This window comes from Ursus americanus, chromosome 18 (genome assembly GCF_024610735.1).
Source record: "Ursus americanus isolate L20-20 chromosome 18, mUrsAme1.1.p, whole genome shotgun sequence".
NCBI lineage: Eukaryota > Metazoa > Chordata > Mammalia > Carnivora > Ursidae > Ursus > Ursus americanus.
The window spans coordinates 4,023,602-4,042,920 of record NC_142144.1 but is presented as its reverse complement, the minus strand read 5'-3'; the positions used below and the strand labels follow the sequence as shown (position 1 = coordinate 4,042,920).

The 19,319-nt window shown below is 50.6% G+C and overlaps 1 protein-coding gene across 1 annotated transcript in view; it reads right to left on the bottom strand.

Moving 5' to 3' along the window:
- Positions 1-19,319, bottom strand: part of DDX31 (DEAD-box helicase 31) — a 68,621-nt gene that overhangs the window by 27,332 nt on the left and 21,970 nt on the right. The window contains 4 exon segments of the mRNA XM_045771289.2: positions 995-1,076; positions 6,123-6,262; positions 7,852-7,902; positions 16,899-16,958. Of these exon segments, the coding sequence (XP_045627245.2) occupies positions 995-1,076; positions 6,123-6,262; positions 7,852-7,902; positions 16,899-16,958 (333 nt within the window).

Below are 19,319 nucleotides of genomic sequence, written 5' to 3'. Positions count from 1 at the left end.
CCCTGGTTACCTCACCTAGGACATGGGACAAGAGCACCCGCCTGCTGGGGTCTGTGGCAGGATTAAACGGGACCAAGCATGTTAAGAGCGCAGCACGGGCCCGGGACACAGGCTGGGACTGTGTCCCTCTGCCTTTTCTAGAATACATTTATAAGGTTCTCTCTGGAACAAGAGGACTAAAGTCAGGGCCAGTCAAATCAGGTCCCAGCTTCAGGGAGAAGATCGATCCAAATAAAGACACCTCTTGACGCATAAAAGAAACTCTTAAGCCTGATCTATTTGGCTCTCATTTTCCAGCTTATCCTCAGGCTTAAGAAAACAAATGTAAAATATTCAAATAATTAATATTTCATAGACAAAATTACATTCAGCAACATTACACACATATCTGTGACGTACTGAGTAACGGGCTGGAGTGGGGTGGGGGAGCGACTGCCTAGCAGGGGCGAAGCTGCAGGAAAGAATGCTCAGCATCTCCATACGGAACTGCATGGATAACACAGATTTCTCTCCCTAATGATCTCAACTTTACGCTTCTGTGTATGGCACCCACACTAAAAAATGGATGAACTAAGTGTGTCTGAAAGGAGACACAGAGAGATCTATTTCTTCCATGCTGCCCTGGGTAGATGGGTCCAGTCAGTCGTCCTTGCTGATCATCTGGACGGGGACCACCAGGGCTGGGCGTGTGATACTGCCGCCAAACTCACTCTGGGCCGGAATGAGACCTCCTCTCTGGGAAGCCTGCTGCGGCCTGGCGGACTTCCAGAATGGATGGCAGCCCATTAGCCAGACGAGACCAGCAAAACACATCCGGAAGCAAAGAGAGAGCAAAACACAAACCAGGTTTGGCCTCACCTAATGTTCACGGTCCCTTAGATAGATGCCTGCTTGACAGAGGAGCGAGCTATCCCACACACAAAGTCTCCACCGCCCCAGATCAAGAAATGAGTCACGTCTGTTCGCAGCAAGTACAATAAATAATAAAACTCACCTGGCTTCCCCACCGGCTCCCTTTAAAACAATCATCCCTTGTCAGAACAGACAAAATATCTTCCACCTTAATCTCAGAAACGCTGTAAAAGGAAGAGCATATCAAAGTAAACTTTTTATTCTTCCACCATCTGGAATCTTGATGCATAGAACTGGCTTATTCTCAAGCTAATTAGGTACAAAGCGGAAGCTACACCTTCACAGGAAATAGCTTCCTAAACCTTCAGGAGGACTTTGGAAGGAAGGGACATCTATGACACCACAGGGACAGATGGGATCATATTCCCAACACTCTCCATCCTCTCTGGTGACTTTCAAACAGGCTGCATTTAGAATTTCCTCTGTAAGGATCATGTCATTACTTCTTAATACATCTCAAACCCTAAACAAGGAGGCCTGCTTATTCATAGACTACCTTGACTTGAGCAGATGAAGAAATAAAAAGGCATTTTGGATAGTCCTTCTAGTTTTACTAGTTTTTTACTTTAAAAAAAGTGGGGGTTGGGGCAGGGTGGCCAAAGGTCCTTCACTGTTGGGGTCAACTCAGGGAAGGCTGACAAGTGACTAAGCACCAGAACTCTCTTCTCCTCTACCCTCATGTCTACCCTCTCGCTTCTTAATTATTAAGGGGTAAGGGACAAATGACCTCTGATGGATCCAGGGCTATGTACAAACAGCTGAGACCGGAATTTGGGCATCACTTGTGAGCAGAAGCCACCCTGAGCCAGAAGAAGAGGCCCACCCTGCCTTGTGGCGGGGGGGGGGGGGTGTCCTCGTCCGCCACGTCCTGCGAGGCCACGGCACGCAAGCACAGGAGGTACATGCAGACTCAAGTATCAGAGCCTCAGGAAGAAGCAGGAGCTGCTGAAAACATACTTCCCAGAGAGGAAAAAAAAAAAAGGGAAGGAGGCGTTCCGGGGAGAAAAACAGATCATAAAAAGATAAATGATTTCCTTGTATGTTGTTTCTTTCTTTCTTTCTTTTTTTTAAACGTAACAGCAAATTAATACATGAATGGCAACCTCTCATGTGGGAGAAGACAATTCTCCCCCTTTCCCCCAAAGGTTACTCTGACAAAGCTATGAATGAAAATGTCACGTCTCTGACAGCGATTTACCTGAAATGTGTCATCGCTTCCCTGAACACCCCCAGCCCCCGCCCCTCCACGTTCTCTTCCTCTGCTGCCGGCTCACAGCCCTACGGATACGTGAAATCTTCTTACAGCAGGAGGAGTAACCGGAGAAGGCAGAGCATGCACTGCGAGGGTAGCAGTTTGGGGGAAAGGGCTCATGATTTCATGGAAAATCTATTTTCATATGAGAGAGAAAAGCTGTGGGTGTGGAATTTGCCTCTTCTTTATGTCTGGAAATCTGAAGGTGAAAACACAGCCCAGGCCTATCTTTTTCTTTGTCTGACGGACTTGCCTCCATTCATCACTTTTTTTCTTGAGGGAAAAAAAGGAAAAGTAAAAGGAACATAAGTACTTGGGGGTGAGATCTGGAAGCAGGGAGAGAGAAACAAAGAATAAGGCCATTCGGAGTCGGGGACACAAAGAACTGAGCACACCGCCAAGAGGCACCGTGTTCTGAAAGGCAGGGCGGTGCTGACACTGCGGCCAGGGCTCGGCTCCGCTCTGTGTGTCCGTGCGACAGTGCTGGGCGACCAGGCACTGAACGGGAGCTGAGAATGGACTGGAGTGATTTACAGTTTAAAAGGGCCTTCCTCCTACTCTAAGAAATCGTTGCTTCTGAGGAACAAAGCCAATCTACTCGGCTTGTTTATGGTTCTACCAACAGATCTGAATCACCCTGCCTTACTATGAAAAGAGACAGATAAATAAATTCAGGGAACTGTCTCATGCCTGATCTAAGAAATACACGTTTTGATGAAGCATTTACATTTTAATAAACCAATGACGATTTTCATAAGAAACACACTTAAAGGAGAAGTGGGAAACAGGGAAGAAGCTGGCAAACACCAGGATGCAGAAACGAAGTCCTGAGCACTCAGACAGAGGTGGCAGCGGCCCAGGGCGCCCGTCTCTTGCCACGGCTGCTAAATCACAGTCAGGGCGCATTCCGCAGTGCGCGGCGTCCGAAGGCAGGCAGCAATTTGCTGTGATGGCCCTTGCTGCCGCGAGCCTCGGCCTGCCTTCCTGAATCTCCCCTCTAATTCATCAGCCGTCCCGGCATCCTGCTGCCTGGCTCCCAGGTTTTTAGGCCACACACACACACACACACACACACCCTCTTCCTTCTCTCTGTTTTTTGTTGTTGTTGAATATTTAGCAGTGTACCTTCTGTATTCCAAAAATGTTCAAGTCTGCTTCTTTCCATGGCACACATTGTAATCAGGTCTTCTTTGGTGTGATTTTTTTTGTATTAAGTCAAGATACCCAACATCCAGCCCTTCTTCAGCAATCAGGAAGCATTATCCAAGGCTACAACACGATAACTCCAATCTGATACTTCAGGGTGGGGCGGGGGATTGATTACAGTCAAAGCAGCCAGTGGATCAGGGGCACAAACTTCAGTGGGTGCATTTTCAGGGCAGAAACGAGCGAGGCTGGACCCCTCCAGGACTCCTTCCCCCTTGAACGGATGTTCTTTCCACAGAAGACCTGACTCTCTTCCTCTGGGTACTTCTGTCTTCATCTTTCTTAACTTCCCCTCCAAGTCCAAATACTGAGAACCCCTGGATCGGGGAGCGGTCTCCTGAATGTGCACATGGTTGTGCTGGATTTCCCACGAATACCACCGGCACGGCTTTTCCCAGGAGACCACCACAGAGAACGAGTGTACTTCTATCTTTAAGATACACATGGCTCACTAATAATTCAGGTTGGTGCCAACTACTATTTTCCCCTTTCAAATTTAGGTTTACATTTGAACCTTTCACAGCCATCAGCCTGAATGCGTTGATTGAAGAGACAGTCAGAGGCACCCGGGTGTGTGACTCTGGGGCTGGGCAATTACCGCCTGACTTCACGACGGCGGGCACCCACTTTTCTGCTTGAGAGACAGTCAGAGGCACCCGGGTGTGTGACTCTGGGGCTGGGCAATTACCGCCTGACTTCACGACGGCGGGCACCCACTTTTCTGAGCTTATTGGGTCCAAGCGAATGAGCACGGGAGGACATCCAGGAGCTGCTGACAGGAAGGAACGGAGAACATGAATCTGCAGGTCTAGAACAGAAGGTGGGGGAAAGACAGCCGAGGGGTAAGAGGCCGCCAAGGTGCAGTGACGACATGTTCTCCCATGGATGACAACACCCGGCTCTGAAAACACTTTCTGGAGGTCTACAAGTTCCTGTGCCAGAGGAAAACAGTCACGGCACCATGACAGGCTCCCAGCCTGTGAGGACGGGGTAAGGGAAGAAGGAGAAGGGCTATGTCCATGGGTTTTCATTCCACCCCCCACAGTGTTTCCGGGGTCCAGCTACCCTGTCGAGTGCCGGCCTAGGCCCTGAAAGCGCCTGTGAGAAGGACCGGCCAGCCCCCAGGTCTGGGCCCGGGGAACGAGCTGGAGAGGAAGCTCTTAGTGAAACGGGACTGACCATCTGATGGCCAGAATTCCTCTTGCAAGTGAGATAAAATATGCAGGCTTCCTGAAACCAACAGAAATCACTCTTTCAATGGTGAAATTGTTTTAAGATACTAAATGACAGGAAAACCCAAACCAGCATTAGTTGGGCCCACTCAAAATCACTACCGGGTTCATCAGGAGTGGGACAGTCCTGCCTCCCTACCACTGAAGGGTGCACACGAGGCACATTTTCTGAGGAGCCCCAGCCCACACATGTTCCCACGAGCAACCCGAGACTGCTGAGTGCTGCGAGGTCTGCACTGGGTACAGGGAAGAAGGGAGAGGGAGGGGGACTTTCTCTGCAGGTGGGAGAGAGAGACAGGGAGAGGGACAGCTCTGTACGTGGGAATTACGGTGGGCTGGTGGGGGTGGTCACAGGCCACTCTCCATGTGGGTGGCCTGCACTTAGTCCCCAGACCAGGTTCCATGCCACCTGTCTGGAAATTTCAGTACAGGTGCAGAATACGATGATTCTGCCAGCTCTATACTTTAGAGAATGTCTCATCATCTTATCTGATGCTTAACATAAAACACCGGGCTGGACAAAGCACCAGCACAAGAGATCCTTGGGCGCAGGCATACAGCGGAGTCCAAGCAGCAGGCGGGCAGCCATCCGGGCTCCTGTCCGCGGCTGGATTTGTCCCACCCTCCCGGGCACATACATGGGACTCTTCTGTGCCTCCGAAAACACTTTCCATACGCCTGTGCTATGTCTGAGCAGAAGCAATTCTTGCCAGTAGACCAGTGTGAGGAACCACACGCCTTCGGGAGCCCATTATTAGCGCTTGTCACTTCAGCTGCCGGAGCTTGTATGGAAAACAGGGCAAAACATTCATTTCTGGGACCCAGGTGAGTTCCTTCTGCTTTCATTCCATTTACTCCCAGCCAGGTCGAGACGCCCTTCTCCGTCTCTGCTTCGTTTCTCCTTCCTGGGCGAGGTCAGGCTCCGCTGGAGGCCCCGACTGCTCTTGCCTGCGGTCAAGCTGGCGGGCCGGGGCTGGAGCGGGGGCCTCGCTCGGAGTGGTGGGCGCGCACGAGATGGTGGCCGCACGGCCCCAGCTGTGAGGGTGTGCGGGCATCTCGGCCGCCCCGAAAAGGTTTCTTCCCTGGGTTTATTTTCCTGGGGGAGGGGGAGCTGTGTGAGGAGTCAAAAATATTATTTTTTTCCAAAGACAAATCACCTTTAAAGGTATAAGATGTTGAGCATAAAAATAAAAACCGTGAATAAAAAAGCTCTTCGAGCGGCTGGCTGTGAGGGCTGTGCACACGTCTCTGACAGAAAAGGAAATGAAACAGACCTCTATCTTACAGAAAAATCAAGCGCAACATACCGTTCCATGACTTAGTCTGGCAACACAATGAAAATTGTCATGTGCTGACGGTATGAAGGGTTTTAGTGTTTGCCACTGGCTATTCTGGGACTCATTTAGGGATCACAAGGGTTAATGGCTCTTCGTCAGCTTACAAGGCCCATCCACCGTAGAAGGCGACAGAAAGTTAATTAGGTGAGATCAGCCGAAACCCCGTTCAGGTTTCTGACTCACTTGATTTTGTGAGAAGCCAACGAGTTGACATATTCTGCCTCCGAAGGAGCCAAAATGAGCAGGCTGCTCCCACGGCAGCCAATCCGGGCGGTTCTCCCGATCCGGTGGATGTATTCAGCAGGTGAAGACGGCGCGTTGTACTAAAAAGGGTAACAAAAATGAAGCATTCACAGATCAAGGGATTGCCATTAATTGGAAGTGCAATACCCCTCACCTGCCTCCAGGTATCCCAAGAATTAAACCCTGGTGCTATGGTTACCCTCATGCAATCCCAAGGAGAAGTCACTCAACCCTGAAACCCCTGACTTCACTGGAAATAACAAGGCTCTGACACACAAACGTGAACAGCGGCCAAGTTTCCGATGAGCGAGCCGCCTTCCCGTCCCAGTATCTCCTTTGTAATTTTACTTCTCCACAGGTCTCTTCATTTTCCTATCTGCATCTTTTCACCGTGGTGACCGTGCAAGCTGAAGTGGGAGGCAGGCGGGGGCACCATTCTGCAGGATGGCCGCATGACCTTGGCAGACACAGCAGTGGGGCGGAGGCCACGAGGACTGAACAGGGTCAGGAGGAAGGGGCCGGCGGCTCCGATCAGAGTTCACTCTGCCGCCGGGCCGCCGCGGGCTGGTCCCCTCCACCTCATTGCACTTCCACTCAATCCCAACGGCACAGAGCTGTGAGGCAGCTGAGAGGCCAGTTCCCGTCCCACAGGGACTTGCTTCTGCTCCCAAGGACAGCATTCCTGACTCGAGGGAAAAGGCAGACTCTAACTCAGCAGAATGCATTCTTTCACATCCTCCATGGCAATAACTTCGCCACCACGAAAAGGAATTGACCATCTAACCATTCTTCCTTTTTGTTCTTTGCTGCTATATGACTCAAAGATCAGAGCCCCAAAGGGCTGTAATGTATGGGGGGGGCAGGTACATGAATCTAATCAATCTCGTGATACAGAAAAGCTCAGAACGATCGATTTTATGTGTCTGCCCCACTGCGCCCCCATATTAAAATTATCCTGTCTTTTTATCTTTGCTTTGCTCCACGGCCATCAGGAAAGAAGACACAATGCCTCTAGTCGAAAAGTGGCCTGCTGCGGTGGTAGATCAGATTTCCTAGCCAGTGACAGGCACGCAATTCCACTAAAATGTGAATAAACCATGACTCACGTAAATGGGGCACGTGTCCCATGACCTCCACACAGAAGGGCTTAAAAATACCATTCTGCAGACTAACGAAAAGAAAAAACAAAACTGAAACCACTAGACTCTAGTGCTAACACCTGTACCCTCTGGCAAAGCGTCCAAAGCTAGAGGTACGTGTAAGATGCTGTCAGGGACTTAATTGCCCCCTGCAGGTCAATGTACAGGGACACGGCTCTCAGGACAGCTGAGCCATCTCCTTCTGGACACAATGAGACTTCCCAAGGGCATTGGTAATTCCTGTTATTTTCAGATTGCTGAAACTTTGTGTGTGACATGCATTAGTCTGGGAGCAGGGGAGCCTGCCCCTCCCTCCCATGACTGCTCAGCCTGGCTGTTTCCCTGCAGCGGCTAGGTGGACTGGGTTAGGGAAAGATACCAGGAGAACCGTGCAGATAAGGCTGGTTGCTGCCTGGTTACCAGGGCAACACCCAAGAGGCTAATAATAATTATTCCACTTAGAGCCAACACAGCTACTCACAATCATATATCCCTGCCTTGAGCTCACACCTTAACGACTAAAAAATTACCTGAACAATCCACGTGACTTGAGGGAGATCTAAGCCCCGAGCTGCAACATCCTTCAAAACAGAAAAGAATATGGCTTAGGACTGAGTTTCTGAACCTTTTTTCGGGCCACAGTTCCATCTGATAATCTAATGCGAACTATGAGGGCTCACCACCCCCCGTGTGCACAGGTGGGTGCACGTGCGCGCGCACGCACGCACACACACACACACACAGCCCAGCATACAACTTCAGAGACACACTAGCTCGGGGGTAGTTCTGCAGAACACGTTGGTGAGGCAGAGACCACCCACTCCCCTAGAACGTAAACCGTGAGCCCAAGAACTGTGAAAACTTCGAACGTGTTATTACTTTCCCACTATATCTGAAGAACCGCTCTCCGAGGAATGCGTTCATGGGTTATTGCCCCATCCCTACCTATCGGCAATGCCTAACAACGACAGGGCTTTGAGACACGTGTCTGGAAGACCACCCCAAAGCATTCCTGGGTGGAGATGAGTCGCAAGGTCTTTACTGAGGACGTATCAGCCTCAGGTAGCAGTAAAGACCAAATAACGTCCCACCTCCCCTGACAGTTCAATTACGGCACCGGCCACAGACTTAATTAACCCCAGACATAAAAACCGTAAAAGCAAAGGAGATAGATCTCTCCCTTTCAGCTGGCTGCCACCCAAAGAGCAAAGGCTCTTGCTCTCTAGTGTCTGTCTGGCCATTCTGGCAGAGACGAGAGAATGGGAACTTTTTGGTTTTTAGGGATAAATTTACACTGGGTGTTCATGTTCTAGCATGAGCGTCGTCACAAGACTATCCCCAGTCGACATTTACTGAGCACTTACTATACGCCAGACTCTGCAGCACTGCGCCTGCGTTATCTCGAGCGATCTTCCAATACTCCTCAAAACAACTCTTACTCCCACTGGATGCACGGGAAACCACGGTTCGGACAGATTAGGTAACTTGTCCAGAGACACACAGCTAAGAAGTAGAGGCAGCCCTCAAATCCAGGTCCACTTTACTTTTCTAAGGCCATTATTATACTGTTCCACCATCGGGAAAGATGCTGCATCCCTCATAAGCTGCTGGTGGGAATGCAAAGTGGTAGAAAAACCTACGGTAGGAAATGCGGTAGTAGCCAGTAAAATTACATACGCACTTGTCCTCCGACCCAGATGCACTCTCACTCCTAGAAATCCATCCCAAAGATACAGTGGCAAAAATGCAACATGCTGCACGTACAAAGCTACTCATTTCGGCAAAATCTGTAATTGCAGGTGTGGAAAGGCAGCCTAAAAGATGGCCATACCGACCCCCTTTAGCAGAGTGTCCCACAGCTGAGACAGGAGGGAGGTGCTGGTGTGCGGACACGAACAATCTCTACGATCCGTTCTGGGTGTGCAGAGTAGGCTTTTGTGTGAGAAATGAGGGGAATACAAATATATTTGGTCAAATTTCAAAAAAAAATAATGGAGGAGAAAAGCCAAAAGCTCACAAAAAGTTACCTGCAGGGGAAGGGATCGGGGGTGGCAGACAAGGCTGGAAGCTGGACATCCTTGAAGGGACTTTAATAATTTTGACTGTGAAACAACATAGATGTTTTGACATAACTAGAAAGACAACAAGCTGTCATGCCACAGAAAGTACGAAATGTTGCCTATGGTGAATTCTTGCCAAAAACAAAACCAAATCTAACCAGGTGCATAGCCCCAACTCCTAGTTTACAGGAAGTGCGGGGGAGGGAGGAGCACGTGGACCCAACTAAAGAAGTCAATCCTGAATGTGGAGTATTCTAAAGCATGAACAGTCTGGTTTCTTCCAGAAAAAATCCAAGGGAAAAAAAAAAGAGGGTACGAAAAACGAGACCTTAGGAGATGGATTAATGGAGAGAGGAACTGAGACACTGCCCGGGAGCCTACGCCTGGAACGAGGCTCACCGGAACTATCACCTGTGGTTATCTCTGGGTAGAGGGATTGGGGTGATTATGTTTCTCTTTGCGTTTTCCTCTGTTGTTTGCTTCTTCTCTCAATGAATGCCTATTATTTCCTCCTAAATTTTTACCTAGAAAAATTTAAACCGAAAAGTTGGAAGAACAGTACAATGAGCACTCATGTATCCTTCATCTTTATTCACCAACCGCTAATCTCTGCACATCTGCTTTCTTTTTCTCTCTCTACACACGTATTTTTCTGAGCCATTGAAAGTAAGTTGTAAATACCATGACGTTTTATCCCTAACGACTTTAGCACATACCTCCCAAGTAAAAGGACGTTCTTCCTCACAAGCACAATACTAGCCTCATATCTAAGAAATTTAATATTAAATAACTCTTTTTTCAAGATTTTATTTATTTGACAAAGAGAGAGTGAGACCGCGCACGCACACAAGCAAGGGGAGCAGCAGAGGGAGAGGGAGAAGCAGGCTCCCCGCTGAGCAGGGAGGCCGACGTGGGACTCTGGGGCTCGATCCCAGGACCCTGGGATCATGACCTGAGCCAGAGGCAGACGCTTAACTGACTGAGCCACCCAGGCGCCCAAATAACATTATTTTCTAATAATCACCTCATATTCAAATTTTTCCAACTGCGTCTAAGATTGACTTTCATAGTTGTTTTTCTTGCCCAATTCAGGAACTGACTCACAGATCATGCATTCTGTTTTTAATATATGCCTTTAGACGTCCATAATCTAGAATGATATCCGTGCCCTTAATATTTAGTGATTTAGTTGTTTGACAACTCAATTGTGAAGGAGTCCATGCGTCTTGAAGGACGTCTCAGAATCTGTGTTTGTCTGTGTCCTCATGGTTAAGATTCCGGTGGAGCTTGCCCGTGGGTGTGCTTCCCAGTACCTGACACCAGGAGAGACGGAGGGCAGCCTGTGCCGCACCAGGGGGAGCTGTGCGCGATGCCCCGAGAAAGTAGCATCCACGTGAAGGGACCTTTCCTCTGTCATTCATCCGTAGCCGGGGAGTGAGACTTTGAGACTCTTTCCCAAAACCTTTGGCGCAGAGGCTTTAGCTTCTATGGACGCTGCTTGTTTGCACCAGTGGTTGCCCTGGTGGCAGCAAATGGACGGCTCCTGAAGTCTGTCACTCCCTTCTTCCATTTAATAGCTGGCATTTTTCCGTAAAGCACGGCTCGCCTTTCTCTCCCCTTACTTTGCATGCGGAGAGCTTTCCTGGAGACAATAACCCTGCGTGAAGTCCCTGCAGGAAGCAGGCTGAGACACTCGCACCCTGTGTCGCCGGCGTCAGGGGCAGGAGCCGAGGACGACACCGACCCACCGTCATCTAACCCGTCGGGAGGGGCCGCTGAGGGCAGGTCGGGTTTGCTCCGACTGCACCTGCGCTGGCGGGCTTGCTTTGAGCAGTGGCTGGGCTGCATCTATTAAGTGTTAAGCGCGAGTTTAACGTACTAAGTGCGTCAACCACCCATGAAGTGTTTTCAGACAGCTCCCACTGCCCTGAGAACTGAAGGCTGATGTTCCAGAGCTGATGCCTTTGAGAACACAATTTAGAGAGTTCTCTATCTTAAAGGGGAGCAGGCACTGCTTTCTACACTAACCACAGCTGATGTCTTTAGAAAAACTGACGGGTTCTTAAATCTGCTAAGCTCTTGTTAAGAAGTGATTTATTTTATTTAAGTGCTCTGCAGTGGGAGAGGCACGCAGACAATGGGCTGTCTGAGCTTTACAGACAGGCTTTGTAAAAAATTTAATGCTCATCGGTTTAGTAAATTCAACCAAGGAACACAGATGAAACTCTAAAATAGCATATGACGTTCGTGGAACTCACTGAGCACGAACGCGCTGAACAGTGAGCAAGAATGCCAGCAGCTTCATGGGACCGTTCGCAGTTCTATTTCCTGCCTGGGTGATCTGGCTTGGGGGGACTGGCCGAAACACCATCTTCCCATCTCCCACCACTTCTCGTCTCGGGCTGAGGGACCCTCACTGAAAGCCGCCCCTGCTCAGGTTTCACCCGGCCACTCCTGCAAGTCCTCCTTCCTGTTCTCAACCCAGGCTACCACAGAGGAGGGGACAAAGGGATAACCTTCAAGGTCTAGGAACAGAGAAACTGGACTCCACCATCCCTGTACAGCCATACCACCCGGGCAAGTCAACGCAGCTCCCTGACCCTCAGTTTACCCATCTATACAACGGCTGTAAGATTCACCCTATTTATCTCATGCCATGAGGTTGCCGTGAAGACCGAACAAGACTGTGCATGTGGAAGTGCACTTCGTCCACGACGAAGTAGGAATCGGCACGGTGGCAATCAGGCAGTGGTTTGTGATTCTCCTCACACCCACACCACGACCCGGGCGGAGGACCGCAGAGAAGTCGGGGTCCGCTCCATCCTCCGGAATGCCACCCGCAGCGGCCCCGGACCGACCGGACACTGACCTGCCCAAGACTCCTCAAAGGCTTAGGGTTCTCTGCCCTCTTAACACTTAGACCCAGCCCAACTGTATTCCTTTAAGCTAATTAGGGCAAAAGAATTGCTAAAGTCAGCTCTGAAAGACACTCAACGGTGAGGCCTTGAAGGCCCAGGGCTTGACAATTGGCTGCCTCCGCGAGACCAAGGAGTACAGATGGAAGGCAGCTTGCTCAGGTGCCAGCCTGTCAGTTGGATTAAAATGACTCATTTATTTACCCAAGAACCTCACAAAGTGCTTTTACTAACAGGGAGAGGGGGCCTGCCGGCTCTCTGAGCAAGGGACGCAGCAAATTCGCCTCTGCCGCCTTCCCGGCCTGCCAAAAGTCATTATTGCCGTGTGTGGAAAGCCATCAGCGGGGTACAGGCCCCCGTTGTCCGGGTGACAGATTGGGCTGCGTAATCAGAGGAGGAAGGAGAGAGTGCAGAAGCTGTCAGAGGCGAGAGATCTTGGCTGGAGCCGCCAGAAAACTGGCAACATGAGTTAGCGTAACTGAGTAAACAGCCAACCATCTCCAGATGATCTTGCCATTAACACGAATGAAATAAAGTGGAAAAGATCAACTTTACCTCAAAAGCACGCCCCAGAGAAAACCAAGAAAGTCTACATTTATTGTCAGTGGTGAACTGACATTCCCGTGACTCTTACGGCCTCAACCTCCTGGCCTCCTTTGTCTCCCAGCCTCCTGGCACAGTGGAAATTCCCCAGGAGGAAGGGAAATGAAGAACTGCACAGACTTAACGGTGTGCTTCAAGACAAAAAAAAAATTGAGAAGGTGGAGGAAAGCAGCACAGGGGACTCAGACATCTTCGGAAAGCAAGCACGTGCCGGATGGACAACCAAGATGGAGTGCCACGGAGACCGGCCAGCAGACCCAGTGGGGCTGGGAGTGCCCCGCCGCGCCGGGAGAAAGGCTACCGTGCTCCGTGTATCCAGGGACGACCAGGGAGCGCCACGTGTCCAACAGAGAGCCCGGTGGCGGCTTACAAGCAGAGGCGGCTCAGGAATATCATTTTCCAGTCACTCCGTGGTACTTCCCTTTGTCAACTCATCCACGTAACAATGGTGCTGAAACCCACCTTCCCCTCCTTTGGCCTAGGGCGAGTTCTTCACCAGAAGCAGGAGGAAATATTTTGTAGGTAACCCAGTATCTCCTATCTGATTGCTTTGATTTCTTAATTCCACCTAGGAAAGTGGGCTTTGAACTTTCAAACGGCTCCTTCCTGCTAATCCCTACTCCCTTCTTAACTTGGCTTCTTCTTAGATCTACTTCTCTGGAGAATACAAACTTACATTTCGAATGTGTAAGGACCTCTCTTTCACAAACTGGTCTCTCCTGCCCAGACGGCACTCTCACTTCTGCCTACGCTTCACGCCAACATGATCTCACACGGTTACTGAGAACCCACAGTACACAAAGCCATGTACCAGGTCCTGAAAGGGTGCATAAAATTAGAAAGGTCCTTGCTGTAACATGTTTGTAAATAAGATGAAGAAAACACACACACACACATCCTTAACTGTTCTTAATAACAGAAAAGTCGGCAGGGAGGAAAATGGATCGGGGGAGGGATTTTCAAGCAGTAACTAGCAGCACTGGGAGTTTTTCGAGTGGTTCAACCAGTTCCCAACTTCTCATACATTCAGTCTTCTGAGCTTGTTAAAAGATCTTGGGATGAGAAATCAAAATGGCAAAAGGTATACTATAAAGGGGAGGGAAAAGCCCCCTGCCACAATTAACAACATGATTCCTCTTTATCAAAAGAAGCCAGTTCTCCATCTGCCGTATCCTGACGTGGCCCCCGTTCCTCATTAACACTAAGGAGGCTCCTGGAGAGCGTGCAGAGGGCCTGGCAAGCAACAGGCTGCTTAGAAGGACGCAGAGTGACAGCATCTCCCCAGAGCAGCCATGAACTACTGCAGTGGGTCTCCTGTGCCTGCGGCTCTCGGGCACTGGACGCCTGCAGGCTGAAGCAAATGAACGTGGCAGAACTAGCAGGAACTCGGAGACGGTGAATGAAGAGCTCCTCATCACCGGGGACCACGTGCTCGAACCCAGGCTTAGAGATGGCCGGAAATGAGCCGCCCCACCCCCGGGTCTTCTCCGGTAATCTTCACCACACAGTGAAGAAGAGGTGAGGCTGGCAGAAGGTCAGCGCACTGGAAGGTTCCTCAACAAGCGAATGAACACACACCAAGAGCCTTTAGTGAAATCAGAGTGCGGGCAAGTGAGAGTCAGCTTTCCGTGCGGCACCCGGGACTGGCGGGGGGGGGGGGGGCGTGCAGAAGGCTGGGGGTGCTGTGCTCTGCCAAGTCAGGGGTGCTCTTTGGCTGGCTGACCTCACTTTGCCTGCAGGTATCAGCCTGCCGAAACAAGGAAAGTCGTCATAGGTTTCTGACCCCACTGAGAATTATCTTTAAAAAAGAATGACCTTTACTTCCATGTCTACCTACTAAAAAGGCCAAAACCAACCAAAACACTGAACTGCAAAACCCTGGAGTCCTCCTTGAGACCCAGAGCTGACCCGTGTCTGTAAAAAATACCAGGAGACTTGAAAAGTTTCCACCAGGGACAAACCCAACATCTTAAAGGTCAAAGATAAAACGTTTTGCCCCTGTCTTAAACTCCCACACAAAGGTTCCTACTGCTCCCGTTTCGATACACACAACCTGTAACATCCACCCCTCAGGCACATCACGTGTATGACTTATTCCCAATGAGCAAGCATAACGTGAACCTCTCTCAGCCTTCCGAAAACGGCAGGCAGACACTGGTTGTTTTCAACACTGTGTTTCTTGGGCCCCAACTATCCCCCCACTTGGTGCACAAATACTGAGTGTGTATGCTCACCTGCTCCATCCCAAACACTGACATGGGACTGCAGACAAGACACTGTCAGTCTCTTGGGGCTCGCAGTCTGGGGGGGAGGTGGGATGAGTGCCACAAAGAAGTGCGGGGTACACTGGGAGTGCCCAATGGGGAAAAACTGGGGCTCCCGAGTTCACGCTCCTGAAAAACCGAAACAGAAGCAGAGGCCTAACAAGGGGCTAGTCCGAGTCAGGGCGGGCTTCCCAGGCAGAGGGAATGCACGCACGAAGGCCCAAAGGCCTGAGAAAGGAAGGATGCTGCGCTCAGGGAACAGGAAGAGGAGCCTGTCTGGCTGAGGGCAGGGAGCAAGAGGCAAAAGTGGAGACCAAGGAGACGGGAAGGGGTTAGGATCCAGAAAGTATTACTGGACACGATAAGGACTGTTGACAAATTTCTTTGTCAAGTAGATCATCTGGACTCGTCTTCACTGTAGACTCGGCCTTTAGAGGTGGTTGAGCACAAACATAAGCATCTGATTTGTGGATGGGCTCCACAAAGGGCAGGGCCACTGGCCAGCCTCAGGCTTCCTCGGGGGGCAGGCGTGCCCATAGTGACCACGCCCAGATCGGGACGACCGAGTTGCAGAGCCACTGTGTGCCACACTCGTGGGAGAAGTGGCACCCTGTGATAAAACGGGTGACCGGTGGCCCCACCTCATACAGAAGAAACAAAGCCGTACTCGCTCATAAACCCTGCGTTTAGGAAGAGGACAATGCCTGTTACTTTGAAGACTGAATGCAGAGCAGGGGTTCCTTAAAAAGTAACTGCAGGGGCACCTGGGTGGCTCAGTTGGTTAAGCATCTGCCTTCAGCTCAGGTCATGACCCTGGGGTTCTGGGATCGAGTCCCGCATTGGGCTCCCCCTGCTCTGCGGGGAGCCTGCTTCTCCCTGTCCCTCTGCCTCCAACTTCCCCAGCTTGTGTTCTCCTTCTCTCTCTGTCAAATAAATAAATAAAATCTTTAAAAAAAAAAAAGAAAGTAACTGCATGAAAAGCGAGGCCTAGACAGGTATGCCAACAGCCAATAGTCTGTTCTGCCTGCCACTCACCCACTAGATGACCCAGTTTACAGAGCAATTTCAGGACTGCACGGACAGGGATTTCTCACATACCCAGCTGGGGGTTAAGTTACACCATCCAAGATGGCACAAGGAGGGAAGAGACTTTAATCTTAGGAGCCGGCGACAGCCATGGTGAAGCGAACCCCCAGAGAAAGGGGCACTAAAGGTGTGAATTTTCAATCTCAAAAGAGCACACGAGAGGCATATCCAAGAGGCCAGCTCTGCGCTGGAGGCGGCGGCAGTCCAAGCCCGCCAGGACTGAGGCCGAATGACCTGGCCCTGAAAACCGTAGGGCAAAGGACAGTTTTAGACAACAGCAAAGAAAATCTGTCGAAGCGCATCTATTTTCCTTTTTAAAAAGGCGAGCAGAGGCAAAGAGAGTGGTTCTGTTGCGAAAAGACTTTCTCAGCTCTAATTACTCCCGATAGCTGTAATTTACACGTTTTTGGTGGATAGAAATCGCCAAGATTCACACATTTTCAGACCAACAGCTGCCACTATTAGTGAGCAAATCGGCAAGACTTCTGCTCTGTGGCACAGTCAGGTGACACACCAGAAGCGCAAGGCAACCGGCCACACCCAGAAGCCCCTGCTAGCCCCGCTCTCTGTGGGGCTGGCTGCGAGGCAACCTGTCGAGGGGGGCAGCAGGAGGTCCAGGCCTCCCCGCGGAGTGCAGAAGGGTACATACCGTACAAAGAAGGACGCCTGTTTTGGAATGTGAGAATTCTTGAAACACTGCTGTTCTTTCCTATAAAAACAAGGAAAAACATGGCCTTACAACTCGGAGGTCAGTCCCAGCACAGTAGGCTTAGAGTCCCATAACTCCCCCGTTTCCTACCGCTAGATCTATTTCCAGGCACTGCGAGGCTTTACCAAGAAAGAGGAAGAAGCTGATCCTTCACATCTTCTCATCAGAACCTGTCCTTCCGGGACCAGCCTTCTCACACTAACATAGTAGTGGAGCTCTGGGGGCAGCACATCTCAGTAAGACAGGGCCAGGGTGGGCACACCCTTCAGGAACGGCCGAAAACAGGAGCTGGCAAGGCCCAAGGCCACAAGTTACTGCACTCCCAGTTCCCAACTCAAAATTTATTTCAATCATGTTTTTCTACAAGTGGTCCAGAGGCATGAAGAGCAATCACCTTTCCTACAGGACAATTTTTAAGAAACAAATTTTAAAGGAAATTTGAAAAAAACCATATATTTCAACTGTAGAAAATTATATATATTAAGTCACAGGAAGAAAACCAAATCATCCCACCACTCAAACAAACCACCACCGCTGGCAACCCCTTCTGGGCACGTGACCCACGTTTGGCTTCTCAACGGCAGTACGCTACTTCTACTACTAACGTGCCCTTGTACCAACAGAATAGGAACGTCCTTTTGGGCCAATAAATCTGCATTCAGCTCCGTCACTGCTCCGTGACGGGCAGCTGCAGTTGTCTCTGATTGTTCGCTGTTACGCCCAATGCCGTGATCAACACCTTCGTAATGTGTCGTGCATGTGTTTCATCACTCCCTGGGGTAACCTTGGGGTAAAACCCTACAGGTGGTCTGGCTGCACCACAGGGCGTGTCCGCTCTAAAGGCCTGCCAAGGGCACGCTCACGTGGCCCGAGTCACAGTACGGCGAGCAGTTCAGACTTGGCCGTGTCCGTCTGTCAGCAACAGAAAAAGGAATACAACCAAACGACTAAAAAGGTGGAGAAAAAAAAAAGTGACGTCTCCCCTTCCGCTCGGACACAGCCATCATGCCACTGGGGTGTACCTCATTCTGGTCCTTCTTGTGCCGCTCCTTAGTCATGTGACCAGAAGCCCCAGGCACCCCTCACTTAGCGCGGTGGGTAATGACAACCAGCACGCACAGGGTGCTGGCACATCCCACCTGGCGGCCTACGCGCTGCGTGCCTGAACTTCGCCTCACCTGCACGAAACCCCATGAGTAGTACTATTACCACCCCCATTTCCAGATGGAGGAACTGAGGCACAGAAAGGTGAAGTCCCTTCTTGCCCAAGGGACGCGCAAACAGCAGAGGGTCTGGCCTGGCACCTGGACCCAGGGAGCTGTGTTCCAGAATGGCGCCCAGGCCCCGGGGAGGACAGCTGCATTTGCCCAGAGTGCTGCACAGTCTTTAGAAGGGTCATGTTTAATAGATGCGTTGTAGGGTGAAAATTAGAAAAAAATCAGAGAAGTTCATAAAAGCCCGTGAGATGTCCTGAGGACTGGACGTAACGTATTCAGATCTGGGAGCATTCCTCACAGTGATCAGGCAGCAACTTCTTCAAATGGCAACTTCTCCCTAACGCTCGGAAACGTGGCCAGGGCCACGTCAACCACCAGGGAGACCGTACTAAGGTCCTGTGGAGCAGCAGCGAGGCAGACGGGACGGGGATGGTTTTAGCTTAGTGTGGGACGAGAAAGCCAGCAAAACGGTATCTAGAGGTATGGCCTCCCATCTTCTACCCATCTCAGGAGAAGGCCGTGCAGGCTAAATACTTAATAAACAGAACACCACAAGTGGCAGGCTGACCGTTCGGGCAGGAGCCAGAACAACAGGAGTAACGGCACCTACATTCACAGAGCGCGCACGAACCAGGTGCTACGCTGCGCACGTACTCTGTGTTTACTCAGTGCACCATCACACCGACCCTGTGAAGTAAGAAGTGCCGTCCCCTCCCTTTGAGAGACGGGCTAACTGGGGCACAGGGAGGCGACACGCTCTCCTGAGGTCACGCAGCCAGTACAGGCGGAGGCGGGACCAGAGCACACAGCCATGAGCACCCTGCTGGACCACTGCCCTTCGAATGTGAGGCAAACAGTTTGAGGTAATTTCACACAGAGCTTCTGCGTGACCTCTTCAAACTCCTAGATCCTCCCGAGCCCGTCCTCGGCTCCCTGGTCATCCTCACGCCCGCCCCACAGAAGGCCTTGGGTGAAGAAGACTGAGAGGATGAGGAATAAACGCGGTAAATGGCGTTAAATGATGAAATCAACAAACTCAACTGAATCAGGGACCTTGAAATTGAAAACCAAGAGTTTATAACGCGCACAAAGGCTGGACTACTCGGGAAATTCTACACAATCTTGTGGTAAATAAGCAGCTCTG